The following is a 17,500-nucleotide window of genomic DNA, read 5'->3' on the forward strand; positions in this document are numbered from 1 at the left end:
TTTTTTTTTTTTTGCTAATATCTGTATCTTTATTCAAAAAGAATATGTATCTAAATGTTAAAAAAACAGTTGCGTTTAAAACAAACCCTTATCTAAAACAGAAAGCATTTATTTGATTAGGCTGCAAAAATGGTTTGTTTTGATACAGTGGCATGTGTCATCACAACAAATACACACACAATACCACCAGAGCTAGACTTCAATGAATAGTTCTATATAGTGGAAATCAGTCACTTAACACCTAACTCTTTTTTTCACTAGATGTTAGTTAGTGTTATGTAACGTCAAAATTATGTTTATAATGTATATATTTTAATATAATCAGTGTTCTCAAACTAAGTTCCTGGATGGCCACAGTTCTGCATAGTTTAGCTTCAACCACTTCCAACTCACACCTGCTTAATAGTGTCTAGTCATCTTGAACACCTTAATTAGTTGGCTCAGCTGTGCTAGATTAGGGTCGGAGCAAAACTATGCAGAGTTATATTTCCCTCCAGAAATCAAGTTTGAGACTTATGACTAAAATGAACATTAAGGAATACATTAAGTAGTTCATACAAAAAAGGAAAATTCTGCCATCATTTTCTCTCACTCCACTTGTTGCAAGCTGAGTTTCTTTCTTTTGTCGAACATGAATACTGAGAAATGCTGAAAAAATGCCATTGTATTTGTTGTTCTTACTATGGATGCTTTTTTCCAACATTCATAAAAACATGAATATTTATAACCTCATAGGTGTGTGTAAACGATGAGGAAATGTGAAGTTTTGGGTGAATTACCACTTTAAAATCCGGCAAAATTGAAAAAGCCTTTTCCAAATTCATTTCAGATGTATAAACTCCTGTATTTTCTTAAGCAATTAACTATTTCAAACCTTTTTAACCGGCTTTTTCTTTACAATATTTACAAAAGGTTATTTCAAAATATGCAAAATTATCTGTGCCAGTGTGTCAACTTCTTTAAAAATAAGAACTGATTCATAACCCATTTAACTGTAAGACATCATACACATATTTACTTCCTTCCCCATCAGTATTATGCACTCTTCTCGTAATGTTACACAATTGGTGTATACAGGAATATCAGATATCAGGATGCGAGACAATGATTTAATATGTGATGCTGGACCACAAAACCAGTCATGAAAGTATATTTTTGAAACGTCTACAAAGGTAATCTTTGTAGTCAGGAAATATTTAAATCTCAATTTAAAAAGACACTTATTAGTAGGCCCACGTGGAATATTTTTGAGCCCATCATTTAATCTATTTATTCACGTACAGTATGTAAATGTGTGAAAATATATATTTATGTAGTTTTTATATTAATTTCAGTATTATTAATGAATGATATGCTAATGTTTAGATAGGTTATTGTCAAGTAACAATTTCTATCTTTGAGTGGATGTATTATATGAGAGAGTAGCAACTGGTTCTAATTAATGTTTTATTATAAAATTAAATTCTAAGTAAACATTTAATTTATGTACATCTGTAAATAAGTAACTTTATTTTTATGTGTTAGGTTTTCAGCGTACACTCTGAATCAACACAATTGTTGATTTTTTTTTTTTTGATAACTTAATTTAACTTAAGTTCAGTTCACTTAAATTAGTAAAAAAAAAACAATCAAGTTAACTTAATCAATTTGTGTAGGGACAACATAAAGGAATTGTGTAGAATTGAGCATTTTTACAGTGCTCAAAATCATTCATAAATCTATATATAAATCATACATTTTTTTTTTTTTTTAGTTGCAAACAAAGGACTGCAGATTCTATCCGGCCCTGCTTATGACTTTTGTGGTCCAGGGTTACATTTTGTATCCAAGCAACTAAGTGACATTCTTATTTGTGTTCTCATTGGTTTGTTTACTGCATTCCTGCTTCGTTTTAAAGCAGTTTGAAATACAAAAACAAAGTGAGTCACTGAATCACATGGCTCTTCAGTATCTCTACATCACAGTGGCAACAGGCAGAACAACTTGCTTTGTAATGATGACAGCATCTACAACAGGTCGAGCGAGTTAAAAAGGAGATACGGAGACGCAGTGCTGCATGTGATAAACAGAAGCCTTGTCACTGGAATTCATTACACACAGCTTACTGAAGCAAGACTGAAATGCACTAGTATCGTATGGTCATACTAAGAATGGAGAGGTCACTTTCACCTGACCCTCAATAGAAACGCGATCAGTTTCCCACTCAGCTCTGTTGCAGGAAAACCTGTACTGTCATTCAAGTGTTTCTCTCTCTAAAGATAGAAACAAAAACCGATAAACAGGGTCAAGTGATCGTTGATTTGGTTACATAATTGTTTTATTGATCGTTTATCTCATCTGTAGCAAAGTTTACTGATTTGACTACTGAGCTTAGGTGAGATGGGTTTCTATACAAGTTAGATTCAGGATGTGATGTGCGGTTTTTGTGGTATTAGGAGGTAAAACGTAAATGTAATTGTAACCCTAGTCTTATTACTCAGAATTGTTGTGGTATATAATTCTAAGTACTAGTTTAGGCAGTCCAAACAGGAAAGCATAGTCTGTCAGTTGTCAGCAGTGATAAATGAAGTATTACGGAGAATGAAGTGAATCATAATAAATTAACTGAACTAAATTTAGTCGATTGTGAATATGATTTCATAAACATACATTTATTGCACTCTCATGGGTAGCATATTTTATTCACTTCAGAAGTAAACCAAACTGAACTTAAATCAAACTGGTTCATATCTACATATGGTTTCTGATGTAAAGTGAAGTAAATATATTTGAAGTGTAAATGTAACTGAAGAAAGCTGAAGTGAAATCAATTTGATTATGGTTTTACATTCAAAGACTTTTACTATAAAACATGCTTGTTTCCTCACATTTCCTTCATGTTGTCCCAACACAAAACAATTGATATAACATTTTTGTACAAATTTAACTGGATTAAACATAAAACAATTAAGTGGTCCCCCCCAAAAACTAAAGAATTGTGTAGTTTCACCTCATTTTAAATAAGTAGTTTGAATAAGCAACAAAAGTCATTTCTTTTATTGTTGATAGTGATGTTTAGATTTTTTTTTTTACCTCATGAATGAAGCGACCTGGTCTAAACAAAATTAATTGAAATTAGTGAAATTAAATGTGAAAATGGTTTTTGTCATGAACTTAATTTTATTAGAAGAATTGAGTAAATCATATGCATCTGAGGCAAATTAAACTGGATCGATTGCGAATATGGCTTTTCAATCAAAATTATTTTTAAAATGAGTGAAACTGAATGTGAAAATATGGAGTGAATCTAATTTAATCAAAGTTTTTTCCTCTGAAAAAAAAAGATAATTCCTCTGAAATTCACCTGAATTTAGTAAAACTGAATGTGAAAATAGTTTCAGTCACCTAGACAAGTTCATTACATCAAATATAGCTGAAGCAAATCAAAGTGGATCAATTTACGATTCTAAGGGCCCAGTTTGGGCTCGGCCAGAGATACTGTTAGGGGCACACCAGACCTGTAAGTTGCTGACTTTTATTTCAGGATGTTGATGTGCTTCCAACTGAAAGGAAAATTGAGTAGAACGCAAGTTGTCAAGATTTGAAGATTACCAAAACACTGGAAAGAGCTTTTACAAATGGACCATTCTTCAACTAACGGCACTTTTAGCCTTGTGAAGCTGAGTAAAAAAAAAAACTTGTTCAAAATTAATGTAACATATTCTCATAAGTTTAAAGAATTTGTCTAATTTTAAGATCTGTAAGAGGACAAACTTAGATAAGAAGAGAAACTTTTTTTTTCTATTGTGAACTGAACAAATGTCAATTTGTCAATGTAATAAAGTAGTTGTATGCTGAATTGTACACATGCCACAGTCTAAAATGTAATATTAATTTGTTTATGAGTTTATTAGAAAATAAATAAACTGAATTTGTATATTAAATAGAGCAAGAACTTATACATTGTGAATACACTTTTATTGTGTGATGAGAACTTTTAAAATATTAGTTAAAAATGTGTGTGGTGATGGAAATGACAGTGGTGGAAATGACATTTCAATAGTTTATTGTGAAAAAATGAAAAATAGCTTTACTGATTAGCTTTGAATTGATACAAAACACTCTTGTTTAATCTTTTATTCTTTAATCTTATATCTTAATTTTGTTTGGTTTTTAAAAGCATTTTTGAAGGTACAACACAAAAAATAAATGTATTTCCTTATCAAGCAAAATTTACATTGGTTTTTCTTCAAGTGTTGTTGATAAAAAAAAAATTAATTTCCTCCATCTTGAACATGTTTTCAGATGGCACTGTTCATTTTTATAGAAACAACCAAAATAATCTTTCAAACAAACTTTTAAAATTGACATTACAGTGTTGTGGTGGAAATGACACTGATACTGTGCGACAGCTATATTTTGAATAAAAAATAATATTGATAATAGTTTCACATTAATAACTAAAATAGTTAAATTATTTCAGTAGTGCTTAATTAAGATACATTAACAGTTGCCAGATAAATTATATTTAAAATGTTATTTTCATTGTTGAAGTTTAAAACTCTGGGTGTGCAAAAACAGTGATTTTGACACCTAAAAGGAGGTTGAATAATACAGAAAATACATAATAGAAAGCCATTATTATTTTTTAAGTATGTTTTATAGTTAGTAAACAGTAATTTGAACAAAATGATATATTTTTTGTATATATAATAGGACATAAAAGTGCCCGTATTTGAAGAATTACACAAATATACACAAAACAGCCACTTCCTTTGGAATTCATCCAAATGACTAGTCAGAAAATAAACTGCTAACTTTCTGAAAAAAAAAAAAATATATATATATATATATATATATATATATATATATATATATATATATATATAGAGAGAGAGAGAGAGAGAGAGAGAGAGAGAGAGAGAGAGAGAGAGAGAGAGCCTTAATTGTATTTTTAAATTTTTTTTTTATTTTTTTTATTTTAAATTTTTTTGTATTTTGTATTTTTAAATGAGAAAGAGGTCACAGTATTCTCGGTTACGTATTCTCACGTGCAAACCGATACAGCAACATGAAACGGTAGATTCCACATTTACATGAATAGCTTGTTTAATGAGCTGTCCTCGTTAAAATCGCTTTAAACGCACATTAATTATGATGATAAACTAACAGTCATCGCCACCAAAACCTGTATATAAAACGACACAGGAAATTGAGAAGCATTTCCTAATCAAAAACGGCTTTGAAAGTAGTGCACGCTTTCCCAGAAGTCAGATTATCCTCTAATTCTTCTCAGCTGCACACAAGTTTTGGCCTCGACCCAACGAGGAAGTGAATCCAACGAGGAGGAGCAACCTATCTAGGTGAGATGGGCGGAGGTGTACAATTACATAGGTGAGGGTTTTGGTCGGGGGCAGGGAAACTCTAAACAAATTTGCAGAAGCCTGTGAGAAAGGCAGCGAGTGTTTAACTGCATTAGGGGAGATCGGGTAGCAGTGATTGTTGAGTGAAATATAAGACTAGAAAGAAGTTACAGAAAAAGAGAAAGGAAGTATAGTGCACTTAGAAAGGGAGGGGTACAGTGTCTTTTTGCTTGTTTAGAAGTCGCATCTGGGTCTTTCTCTGGTCAAACTGCTTTGGTCTCTACGGCCAGCAGATTGCAAGAACACATTGATAACACGGACAAAACCATGAGGGTGAGTAAAACGAACTAATTTTCTATACTCGTAGAAGAAAGTTTCAAAGTTTGGTTGATAACTTAAGGGACTCTCATAGGCTAGCTACCTCACCAGACGCTCGACATCGATGCAACTAATTATTCTGCCTTTTTTTAAAATTCCATTTTGATTATCCTGCATCATCTCAACTGGAATTAAATGACCATTAGGATAGCTTATGGATGATATTGATCTGTGGAAAGCAGGTTGCACCCTCCCAGTCTCGCTCTTGATGTTATTGAATAGGGAAGAGACAATGCCTCTTCTGGCCGCTAGATGTTGACTCTAAGCCAATCCCATGGTCTCCTCATGTCAAAATCCCCAATTTGCAGTAATTTTTTACAACATGGTAAAAATAGCTCACTTTTCCCTTTCTTAACAACTGTGGGCGCCTGAATAGTTTAATTTTTCATCCGGTTAAATTGTATTAAGCCTTAAAATTCTGCATAATCAACTTGATTGACAGGTGGTCGCCGTCATGTCCAGCCTTGACATCTCTGCCTTGTTAGTACTTTTGTTTTGTATTGTTTTATGTAGTCTATTGTGTTTTTGGCTTGATATCTTACAGTAGTCAAACAAATTTAGCCTAGTGTTTGGTTAGTTGGACTAATTAGACCATCTATTCTAATATTTTCTGAAACAGTCATATATGTTGTGCCTGAATTTTATGAATAGCCCAACACAGACTATAGTCACTTGTTGGTATGTTTTATTAGGGCTGCACGATATTGGAAAAAAAAAACTGACATTGCAATATTTTCATTCACTGCGATAGATATTGTGATAAATGCAATTTCAGCAGATGACTTGAATAGCTCGTAACGACTGGGATGATTCTGTGGGGGAGCGTATCTGCATAAAATATAATTTTAAAATGACAAGCTTTGTTAATGCAAAAAAAAAAAAAAAGGGTATGATTTTCTGGGCAGTCAAACACTATTCAATAGGAGGAATTAAATAATAACAATAACACTATCGTTTTAATTGAGTACTAATGTAAAATTAACTTTTTAAGCTACAAACGTTTATTTATTGTACCTAAAAATTTAAGTTTGCTCAATTCTTAGTCAGGTCTTTAAAACGCATGCAAATAATAAACTTTCACTCTAAGGTTAAAATATGAAATGACTCCACTATGTTGTTAACCTATTAATCCTATTTTATGGCCACATGTGATGTGAAAATGTCTATTGTATGCTGACTAAATCTTGACAGTAGTAGTTCATCCAGGTTCTTTTTGCCTATAATTTGAATATTGTAAATTAGTGCATGCTATTCTGTTGTTGTTTTCAGCTTAACATTCTGCATGTTAACATTGTTAGCCCAGTAGGTGGCAGCAAGTGACAGTCATAATCATGCATTCATTACATTTGTTCAGCAATGAAGATTAATTGAGGGATTACATTTAAGAAAACCTTTGAAATTGACTCAGAAGCAGTTGAATAGTTGAATAAGTCGTTAATAAATTACTCACCGATTCACTGAAAAGCAGGTCTGATTAAGAATAAAACTACTATTCTTAAATAAAAATAAATAAATACATTTGGTATAAATTTCAAGTTCATGTGAACTGGAAGTAGCTGAACCTTATTTCAGGATGTTGATGTGCTTCCAACTGAAATGGAATATTGAATAGGCAGCAAACTGTCAGACTTCAAACTAGGCATGGGACAATAATCGATTTTAAGGTATACAGTGGTTTAGAAAAGTCAAGGTTTAAAAACCGCCTACATCTTCTGCTATACCATTCTAAGATGTTGTTTATGTATTATTATTATTTTTTTTAAAGGGTTTTTAGGACAACAGTATCTCTAACAGAAACGATATCTAAATATGCTGTTTTAAATTAGAAAAAAAAAGAAATCAGTCTTTTTAAAACAAACAAAGACAGCAGAAGTCAATGATATATTTGAATTATTTGGCCTGACATGTTTACTGTTTCAAAATATCTTCAATTTTTCATAAAATTAAATATATTGTGTTAAAAAAGGAACAAAGTTTTTTTTTTTTTTTTTTTTTTTTTTTTTTTACCCAGACAATTAAACAGAATATATTTTAGAGCAGTAAAACCGTGATATTTTTTATACAAGGTTATTATACCGACCCATGCCTACTTTGAATGAAGATTACCAAAACACACAATTTTTTCAGTGGATTACTTTCACAGATTAATTATTCACCTAAAGAATAACAATGTGCAAAATAAACAAAGTCAATTTTAATTTCTCACAAACTTTAAGGATTAATTCAAACACAAAAAAAAGGAATCAGGGACACAATGTCGGTACTGTGTGTTGCAGTTCTGCTTCATTTAGAGCAATTTTAGAGGTGTATGAAGATTAATTGATTTGTTGTCTTTTCAGTAAAACTTAGTCTTGTTTATGCGGCTTTTATAGGAAATAATAAATATTACTGATTAACAAATTAAATTAACTTGATACCAAAATAACTTAAAGTAATCTTTAAAGCAATCGGAATCTGAGAAACAAAAGTCAGCGGTGCAGAAAAACAGTAATGATGTTGTTTTTGTGTGTGAGTATGGTGGACTGTTGCATTTGCATAGATGGATAGATATTGGAATGTCTTGACCTATATCCTTTGATTATTTATTTTTGCTTTGTTCACAGTATATTTTGAATACTGTACACTTGATACATCGATAGAGGGTCAAAAATCCTTGTTTGCATTTCAGTCATTTGAATACATATAGTTCCTTATAAAATGAAGGTGCATTTAACATCAGGTTCAGCTGCTAAATCTGGTATATTACTAACAAATGCTTGGCAGCAGTTTGCAAAGGGGCTCTTGGGTTGGCACGTGTAACTAATCTGGTTTGGCATGAGTCTGCTTTGATGCTTTTCACCTGAGAAAGCTCTTCCAATTTGGGCCTGAAAGGTAATGGTCTTGAGTATTTTTTTCAGTTTTTTTTTTATTACTTGTGTGTATATATATATATATATGTGTATATATATGTGTGTGTGTGTGTGTGTGTGTGTATATATATATATATATGTGTATATATATGTGTGTGTGTGTGTGTGTGTGTGTATATATATATATATATATATATATATATATATATATATATATATATATATATATATATATATATATATATATATATAGGAATTTATTTGGTATACTGTATGAGCAAAAATGTTCAAGCTATCCTCCACATAGTTTTTTTTTTATTTTTGTAGTTAGCATTGTTAGTAAGCTTTTGAAGTTTTTCATACAATTCTCACTTTTTTCATACCGTGTGGGAATGACCTGTTTTCAAGTAGTTTAACTCTCAGAGAGCTCTCCCATAAACAACTTTCTATCCTGTCTTTGTTTTTTTAAAAGGTGGATTACAGCTCGGGTATCAACCTTTCAGATTGAGATTTATTTGTAGTATAAAATATCAATTAATATGTAATTATATGAAATATTTGTTTACCTTATTTTTTTCCAATATTAATTTATTTTTATTTATTTACTTATTTTAATTTATTTTATGTTTTTTTAATTATTTGTTTATTTTCATTTATTTATATTCATTATTTAATTATTTATTTTCATTTATTAATTAATTTATTAATTTATTTTCATTTTATATATATTTGCAACAACAGCAACTACATAATGTTGCACTATTGAATGCTGATTAGGGTAATTGGTAATTGTTTTACTTCCCTGACAAGTGTGTTACAGAGTATTTATTGTGACACTGTTGAATTTTATGTTAATGTGCATTAATATTTTTTCATTATGTATTGCTGTCATGTTTGTTTTTTTGTCATTTTGTTTGTACGTACTTATATTACTTATTTTATTTTTATTTTTTCACCTTTGTTCCCTTTTCCAGTTTGTTTTTGTTACTAATTTTGTTAAAAAATATCTGGTTAATGTTATAATTATGAGGAAGAATTAATTGATCACTAATAATTGGGTTCACATTTGTCTTGATTATGTAGTCATTTTTGTCCTTTAGTATTTATGTCCATGGTTTGACACAGAGTTGGTTCTTGTATGTCTAATGTGGTGTTGTTTAACATGGTTTGTTTTTCCTTTTATTTAAAAAAAATGGCTTGCAACTAGATCCTGCCTTTGATGCTCTATTACCAACCTGATTGGTTTTATGTCTGTTAACCTTTGTGTCCACCCAACAAGCATAGACACCATATCAAAACAAACAATTATTTACATTTATTTCAATACTATTACAATATTATTAAATAGGAAAAAATGCCTTATATAGCATATATAGTTAGATAGTAGCATATTAAAGAATTATTTATAAACTTGAGGATGAAGAAAAAATGCCTCAATTCAAAAGTCAAATCTAAGCACAAATATTAGTATTTGACACTTATATGCATAAAACGTTAGATATTTCAATAAAAAATGTACTATTATTTTTCTTTCTTTTTTATTGTTGGTCAGAGATCTGACTACACAGACTAAAATGCATGTGGATATTAATCATTTCCAATAATATTTCTTGGTAATATTATTTCAAATTCCTAGATAGCTAACTTCTCATATGTTCAAAGCCTTTTTAAGGCTAAAATGTTAAATGCAGTGGAATACTGTATGCTTGGGATTTAGTACCTTTTAACATGCTTAACCTTAGTTTTTAAGTATATTCACTCCATTGATCTTTTTTCAGTCCATACATATTTTGTCATATCATCCATATATTGTCACCACAAAAACATTATTCACATGCTATATTATACCATCCATCCATCCATCCATCCATCCATCCATCCATCCATCTCTCTCAACATTAGATACATGAGATGTGGCCAAATTTTGGTATTGTTAATAACATTTTTTTTTTTTTTTTTTTTGCATCTCATTTGTTTTGTATAGAAAATGTATAACCTGTTTGTGAATCACTCATAAATGTCTTATTCTGCATAGCCATATCATACACCCATTAATCCTTTGCCATAACTAAACTCAAGCAGTTAAAAAATAAATAAATAAAATAATAATATGTATGTATGTATGTATGTATGTATGTATGTATGTATGTATGTATGTATGTACTGTATGTACTGTATGTATGTACTGTATGTATGTGTGTATGTATGTGTGTATGTATGTGTGCGTGTGCGTGTGCGTGTGCGTGTGTGTGTGTGTGTGTGTGTGTGTGTGTGTGTGTGTGTGTGTGTGTGTGTGTGTGTGTGTGTGTGTGTGTGTTCCTTGTATAACTTTTTCCATGTTTCATGTTTTTCTCTGTTAAATTGCGGTTTAAAAGCATTTGTTATGAATCAAAGGAGTGTCCTGAGAATATTGTTTAAAATTTGTTTGTTGATAAAGATCTCTTTTGATTTAAAAAGACATATATATGCTTAAGGTGTGTTATCCCATTGTGGTTCATGAATTAAAAGTACAACACACCCCGAAATCCAGTTGTTTTTTTGTCAGTGCAATGTTCATTATGCCAGTCAAATGTACAAATGCATCAACAACAACAAAAACTGTACCACATGCAAATTCACAAAAAAAAAATTCACAACCTGCCACACAACATTCTTGACCTTGGTTTGTCATGATAGTTGCATTAAATGACCTGTAGCTAAACAGTTTGACACCTAATGACATAGTTTAGGAATTAATTAGCGAGTACTAAAAGGTGTTGGAATTTGAATCACTGGGTTGCTGCCAAAATCCAGTTTATTTCCAAATTCCTGCTAAAAGTGACCTTTGTTTCATGTTGATTCTCATCTTTCCAGTGAAGTAAAATGATCTTGTTTTCAGTTTAAATCAAAGGTATTTTTTGATGTGATATTGACATACTAAAACAGAAATGGTTTTCCTTTGTATTTAGAAAAATTTGCATCCCGAAGTTCTTGAAAATTCACGTTCACACAAATCTTTGATAATGATCTGCTTTTCTGTGGTTTGCACAAAGGCAATAACAGTGGTGTGTGTGTGTGTGTGTGTTTTAAGCCCTAAATGCATTGTCCTAAATGGATGGCCAAAAAGGTTTCCTTTTGTTAAAAGCTGTGTTGTGTAAATGTACTGTGAAGTTGTTTTCCTTGCTCTTTGTAAATGCTTCTTGGATAATTGAATGATTTATTAATTTATTGAAAAAATACAGATACACTAATCAAATATTGCTTTAGTATAGGGAAAATACCTATACTAAATTTTGATAAGACTTGAGTTAAAGTGCAAAAGTAGCAGATTTTATTTTATTTGTTTTTTTTTCACTAAAAATCTCACTGATAATTCAAGTGAAAACATGTAAACCACATTCACATGCTGAACCCCATTTCAGTCAGTTTGCAAAATCATTGAATCGTTTCCTGGACTTTCATTCCCTTGCAAGCACAGAACATCAACAATTGACGTTGTACCTCAACGTTGTTGGGAGGTTGCATCCTGTTTGGAATTGAAAATCGGGTTGTCATCAGAACCCAATGTCAGGCTGACATCAATGTCCAACCTAAAATCAACCAAACATCAACGTCTAATGATGTTACAGCTTGATTTTGTGTGTACATTATCACTATGGCATCTATCAGATGTTGGATTTTGGTTGTCATACTTGACATATAAATGTCTGTATTTGACATTAGCAAGATGTTGGCTCTACATTGGATTCTAGTCACTTTCCAACACAACCTAAAATCAACCCAATATCAATGTCATTATTAAACGGCAAAATAACGTTGTCCTTAGATGCTGGCACATTGAATTTTGGCCCCCTGGGACCCGTTTCAGAAAGGTGGTTAAGTGAAAACTCATGTATGTTAATGTTGAAATGAGAAAAATTCTGGGTGTTTTCGGTTTAAAATGGCAGGTTTGTCGAACTTGAGAAAACCTGGTAAGTCAAGTCTGTTGCCTAACTGTTTCACTGATGCAGTTGTGTTGCTTTTTTAAATATTTGGTCATGTTTGCAATAACTTTGCATGAGCACATCAAGTTTAGCTGGAGAAAAAAATCCTGATGTCTTTTTTTCAAATGTTGCCATGGTGACTCGTAATATCTGCTCTGATCATGCCTTTTTATAGTTGCGGTGTGCGCAGTTTGTTCTCTTAAAATTTGAATTTTGAAAGTTTGTACTTTTCTACAGTGATGGAAAAAAACACTGACTCATTTGTTGTTTGACTACTGTTGCTCAAGAACTTAGTCAACTGAAAATGAGAATAAGTGTACAGCACATGCTTTTCTCAGTCAGTATGGACAATTGGATGGATGGATAAATGTTTAGTTAATAATGAATCATGTCATTGTACTTTTTTTTTTTTGTACATATAAATATGATTAATGAAGTGTTGATTGTAGATGAGGGAAAGTTGGGGTTGGAGTGTTCTTGTTGAAACAGGATATGTTTGGGAACGGTGTGATCGGTGTTGTTTTGAATGACGGAATCACCCTGATGCTATTTTAGGCGTACGGTGAACTAGTCAAAACAGTGACTGCATTCAGTTTCGCTTCACATTCTTCACATGTGACAAATCTTGTAGTTTCTTTAAGAGAAAGATGTTATATCAGTGTGTTTTACAGTGATTTGTATAGTGAACTCCTTAGATTACATTGATATTTAGGTACATACAGTTGAAGTCAAGATTATTAGCCTCCTTTGATTTTTCTTTTTTTTTTTCTTTTTTAAATATTTCCCAAATTGTGTTTAACAGAGCAAAGACATTTTTCACAGTATGTCTGATAATATATTTTTTCTCATTTGTTTTATTTTGCCTGGAGAAAAAGCAGTTTTTATTTTGTAAAACCCATTTTAAGGTCAATATTATTAGCCCCTTTAAGCCATATTTTTTTCCATAGTCTACAGAACAAACCATTATTATACACTAATTTGCCCAATTACCCTAACCTGCCTAGTTAACTTAACCTAATTAATCCTTTAAAAGTCACTTAAGATGTAATGTCATGAAAAATGTCTAGTCAAATAATATGTACTGTCCTCATGGCAAAGATGAGTTATTAGAGATGATTTATTAAAACTATTGTGTTAAGAAATTTGTTGGAAAAATCTTATCTTCATTAAATAAATTGGGTAAAAATAAACAGGGGGCTAACAATTCTAGCTTCAACTTTATATATGTTTTATTTAATTTATTTATTTATTTTACATGAAGCAAAAGTTCTCTTAAAATGCAAATTTCGGTCCAGTGGGTGTATTTTGTTTAGATCTTTACCCGTATTTGTGATGTCAGAAGTTTGATTTAAAAAAAAAAAAAAAAAAAAAAAGATTTGCATTAACAATAAGATTTGCAGTCAAAATAAGATTTGCATAAACGCACAGAGGAAATATTACCCTTCTGTCATTAACGCACTGGTTTCTATCATTAGAACAACACTGTCTGGGACTAAAATAATTTTCCTTATCGGTGATTTAAAAAAAAAAAGTTAAAAGTGAAAGTGAAAATACTAACCAAAATCAAGGCAAAATTATATAATTAACAAAATTACATAAATAATAATATTAATAATAATAATAATAATAATAATAACAACGTTTATATTAATTTGAATATCTCAAAATAAAGATAATAATATAAGTATTCGTTCCATATAATAACCGTCTCTCTGTATGTCTAGTTTGTTTTTATCACCTACTATTTAATTCATTCAATAATTGATTTACTTTATGATGATTATGATTGTTGTTGTTGTTGTTATAACTATAAATAATATTATAAAAATAATTAATTACTTGTTTGTTAAAAGTAAACCCCATTTTCACATCATTTTTCAATATTTTTTATAATTTTATTACAGTTAATTTTCTAACAGTTTAATGTGCCCATTTAGCTAGTTTTGTTTCTTTGCCTTTCTTTTGATTAAAAATAGAGAAGACAGAGTAATAAATCTTCAGTGTGTAAAAAATCATTTATATTTTTTGTTTTCTCATTGTCGTTTTCAGACTAAAACCCAGGTTCCTGAGGAAAACACGACACCCTTAAACCCACCAAAGCCAGGTACAGTATCACCTGATTTCTAACCTCCTGATTTCTAACCAGTATCACCTGAGTATAACCTCCATTGTAGTGTTGTCCTGATGCTGGAATTTCTAACCTCTGTATGCCACCTTAAAAAAAAAAAAAAACACCTGTTCTTTACACAGTTTGAATACCACACCTTGCAGAGTTGTTTCAAGTTAGATTATTAATGCATCTTCATTAATGCATCTTCATTTGTAAAGCATGGCTCAGTGTTAAGGATTATTACTAGTGGTCGATAGATAAATAAATTGGTTGATTATACTAAATTTTGTCTTGTAACATTCCAAGTTAAAAAATATTTAGACTTTTGACATTCTAATTTCAGTATTTGAGAACAATCTACTGGCCTAAATTATTCATAACTGTGATTCAAGTCCTTTGTTGTACAAGGAAAAAAAATAGCATGTGGCATTGATGTCATGTCAATTTTCAGAGCCTGCAAAACGCACAAAACTCATGACTGCCCCAAAGACTCAGAAGCCTAAAGGGCCGAACAAGAAGAAGATCATCATTACAGTCCTGATGGTGGTGGTCGTTCTGGCAATTTTGGCTGTGGCCGCTTTCCTCAGTGAGTTACAGATCATGTTTCAATTCACATTGTATTATTGTCATGTACTGTTCATATTAAAAAGATAATTGTCATGCTATTTACGCAAATCTGTTTGAACTTTTGAAAAACATATGTTGAAGTCTATTTTTGAGCTATAGGATGTACAGTTTACTCTAGGAAGTTTCATCTGCCTTATCAGTGCTAAATTCTGCGGAAACAACCATATTGATGTTCATTATAATGCTTATTGCTTGGCTATTTGCGATCAAAATAAACAATTAGACACAAATCATTGATTTGAGCCATATATAACTAGCGTTTTCATTAAATGTAAAGATTGTAGAAAGAACAATTGACTGAATGCAGCCCACACTAACCTATTTATCATTTATTCAGTCACAAGATGGCACCAAACAGCGAGAAACATTAGCATGACAATTAAGCATTAAGATAATTAATATTACTCATATATGCCTGTGTTGTTAGTTTTAGCAGTGGTTATCTGTGATTAACATGATTTGGAATGTCCGACCTGATCTCACGAGGAAACGTGAAACTATTTTACGTTTTGTCAGTTTAGTGTCTAATTTATACGAACTCATACAAGTTCAGTCAGACAAAAATGTAAGATTTTAAAAAGCAGACATGGCACAAAACCCTGCTCCTAAGTCCAACTGTCATTGGGGGATGAGCAAATTGTAGTAAATTGTATAAATGAGATCGTACGAATTCACACAAATTATTAACTAAATCAAAAAGTTACAAATTCCTGTGAGATTGTATTGGAGTGATTAACTGACCAGTCATAATCAAGTATTCCAGAGAGCCTTGTAATAATGTGTGTATCTATATATATTACTTAAAAGATTAAAGGTGCAGTAGGTGATTGTATTCAGAAGCATTTTTTGTTGTGCAGGTTGAAAGCCTTTTCACAGTCTAATAGTAATGAGTAAAGTAAATGATCAAAAAGTATTTATATATAGTTTAGGGTAAGGCATAAAACAAAAACAAAAAAGTTCATCCAGTTAAATAGAGTTGGACCGACATCTCTCATAATTTCGATAAGTAGGCGAAACTATCTGTCAGCACATGCAGATTTAAACAAGTTGGCGGAGCCTTTCGTACGCAGCTCCGCCAACTGCTGCATGTTCACGAGAGAGAGTACGCGCATGATCTGTAAAAACCTGCTGAATCAAAACTTTTTAAAAACCTGAATCAATATTGGAGTTACCTTTGCACACTGGAGAAAGGATGACACAATGGCTGAAGGATTTCTTCACACAAAGGTTGAAGGTTTAAGCTTCACGCAAAGCTGATGTAACGTTAGATGTTGTTGTTACAAATGGGTTAAATCTTCACTGAAGTGTTGTTCAGCCACTAAAATCTTCCGATGAAAGATTGATAAGACTATTTTCAGTTTCATAAAGGACCTTTTACAGCATTGATAATGTAAATTTTAATTAGTTTAACAACAAAGCACAAGTAAATAGTGATATTCTGGTGCCTGGTCTCTCCTTATATTGTATACCATGCAACTCTAATATTCACTCTGAAATCGCATGTCAGTTTGGCTTGCACGCCGCCGGAGAAGCACTTGTTGCTTTTAACACATTAGAGAGGGTTCTTTTGCTGTGCTCGTGTTTAAGGAGGCGTGGCTCTAGACGGCAGGGGAGGGACTGTGATTTAGAGATTTATGCTAGGCTGTTAGCATTGTGGAAGATCACCTACTGCACCTTTAAGCACTGTTTAAATCTAACTCCATGCAGTGTAATAATTGAAGTTTCACTTTAATTTCCATTTTCTATACTTAAAAGGATTCAAATTAATACATATAATATATACAGTTGAAGTCAGAATTATTAGCCCCCATTTGAATTATTTTTTCTTTTTTCAATATTTCACAAATTATGTTTAACAGAGCAAGGAAATTTTCACAATATGTCAGATAATATTTTTTTCTTCTGGAGAAATTCTTCTTTGTTTTATTTCGGTTAAAATAAAAGAAGTTTTAAAATTTTTAAAAAGTCATTTTGTGGTTAATTATTAGCCCCTTTAAGTAATTTTTTTTTTTGATAGTCTACAGAATAAACCATCAATATACAATAACTTTCCTAATTACCCCAACCTTCCTAGTTAACCTAATTAACCTAGTTAAACCGTTAAATGTCACTTTAAGCTGTACAGAAATGTCTTGACATATCTAGTTAATATTATTTACTGTCATCATGGCAAAGATAAAATAAATCCATTATTAGAAATGAGATATTAAAACAAATGTTAGAAATGTGTTG

The 17,500-nt window shown here is 31.2% G+C and overlaps 1 protein-coding gene across 4 annotated transcripts in view; it reads left to right on the top strand.

Annotated features, from left to right (window-relative positions):
• Positions 1-17,500, top strand: part of tmprss4a (transmembrane serine protease 4a) — a 31,047-nt gene that overhangs the window by 1,973 nt on the left and 11,574 nt on the right. The window contains exons 1-3 of one of the 4 annotated variants that reach the window (XM_087283334.1): positions 5,252-5,342; positions 14,581-14,635; positions 15,093-15,227. In XM_087283334.1, the coding sequence (XP_087139460.1) occupies positions 15,116-15,227 (112 nt within the window). In that variant the 5' untranslated portion in view covers positions 5,252-5,342; positions 14,581-14,635; positions 15,093-15,115. 4 annotated transcript variants of the gene reach the window in all.

Source organism: Danio rerio, chromosome 15 (genome assembly GCF_052040795.2).
Source record: "Danio rerio strain M-AB ecotype USA chromosome 15, GRCz13ab, whole genome shotgun sequence".
NCBI lineage: Eukaryota > Metazoa > Chordata > Actinopteri > Cypriniformes > Danionidae > Danio > Danio rerio.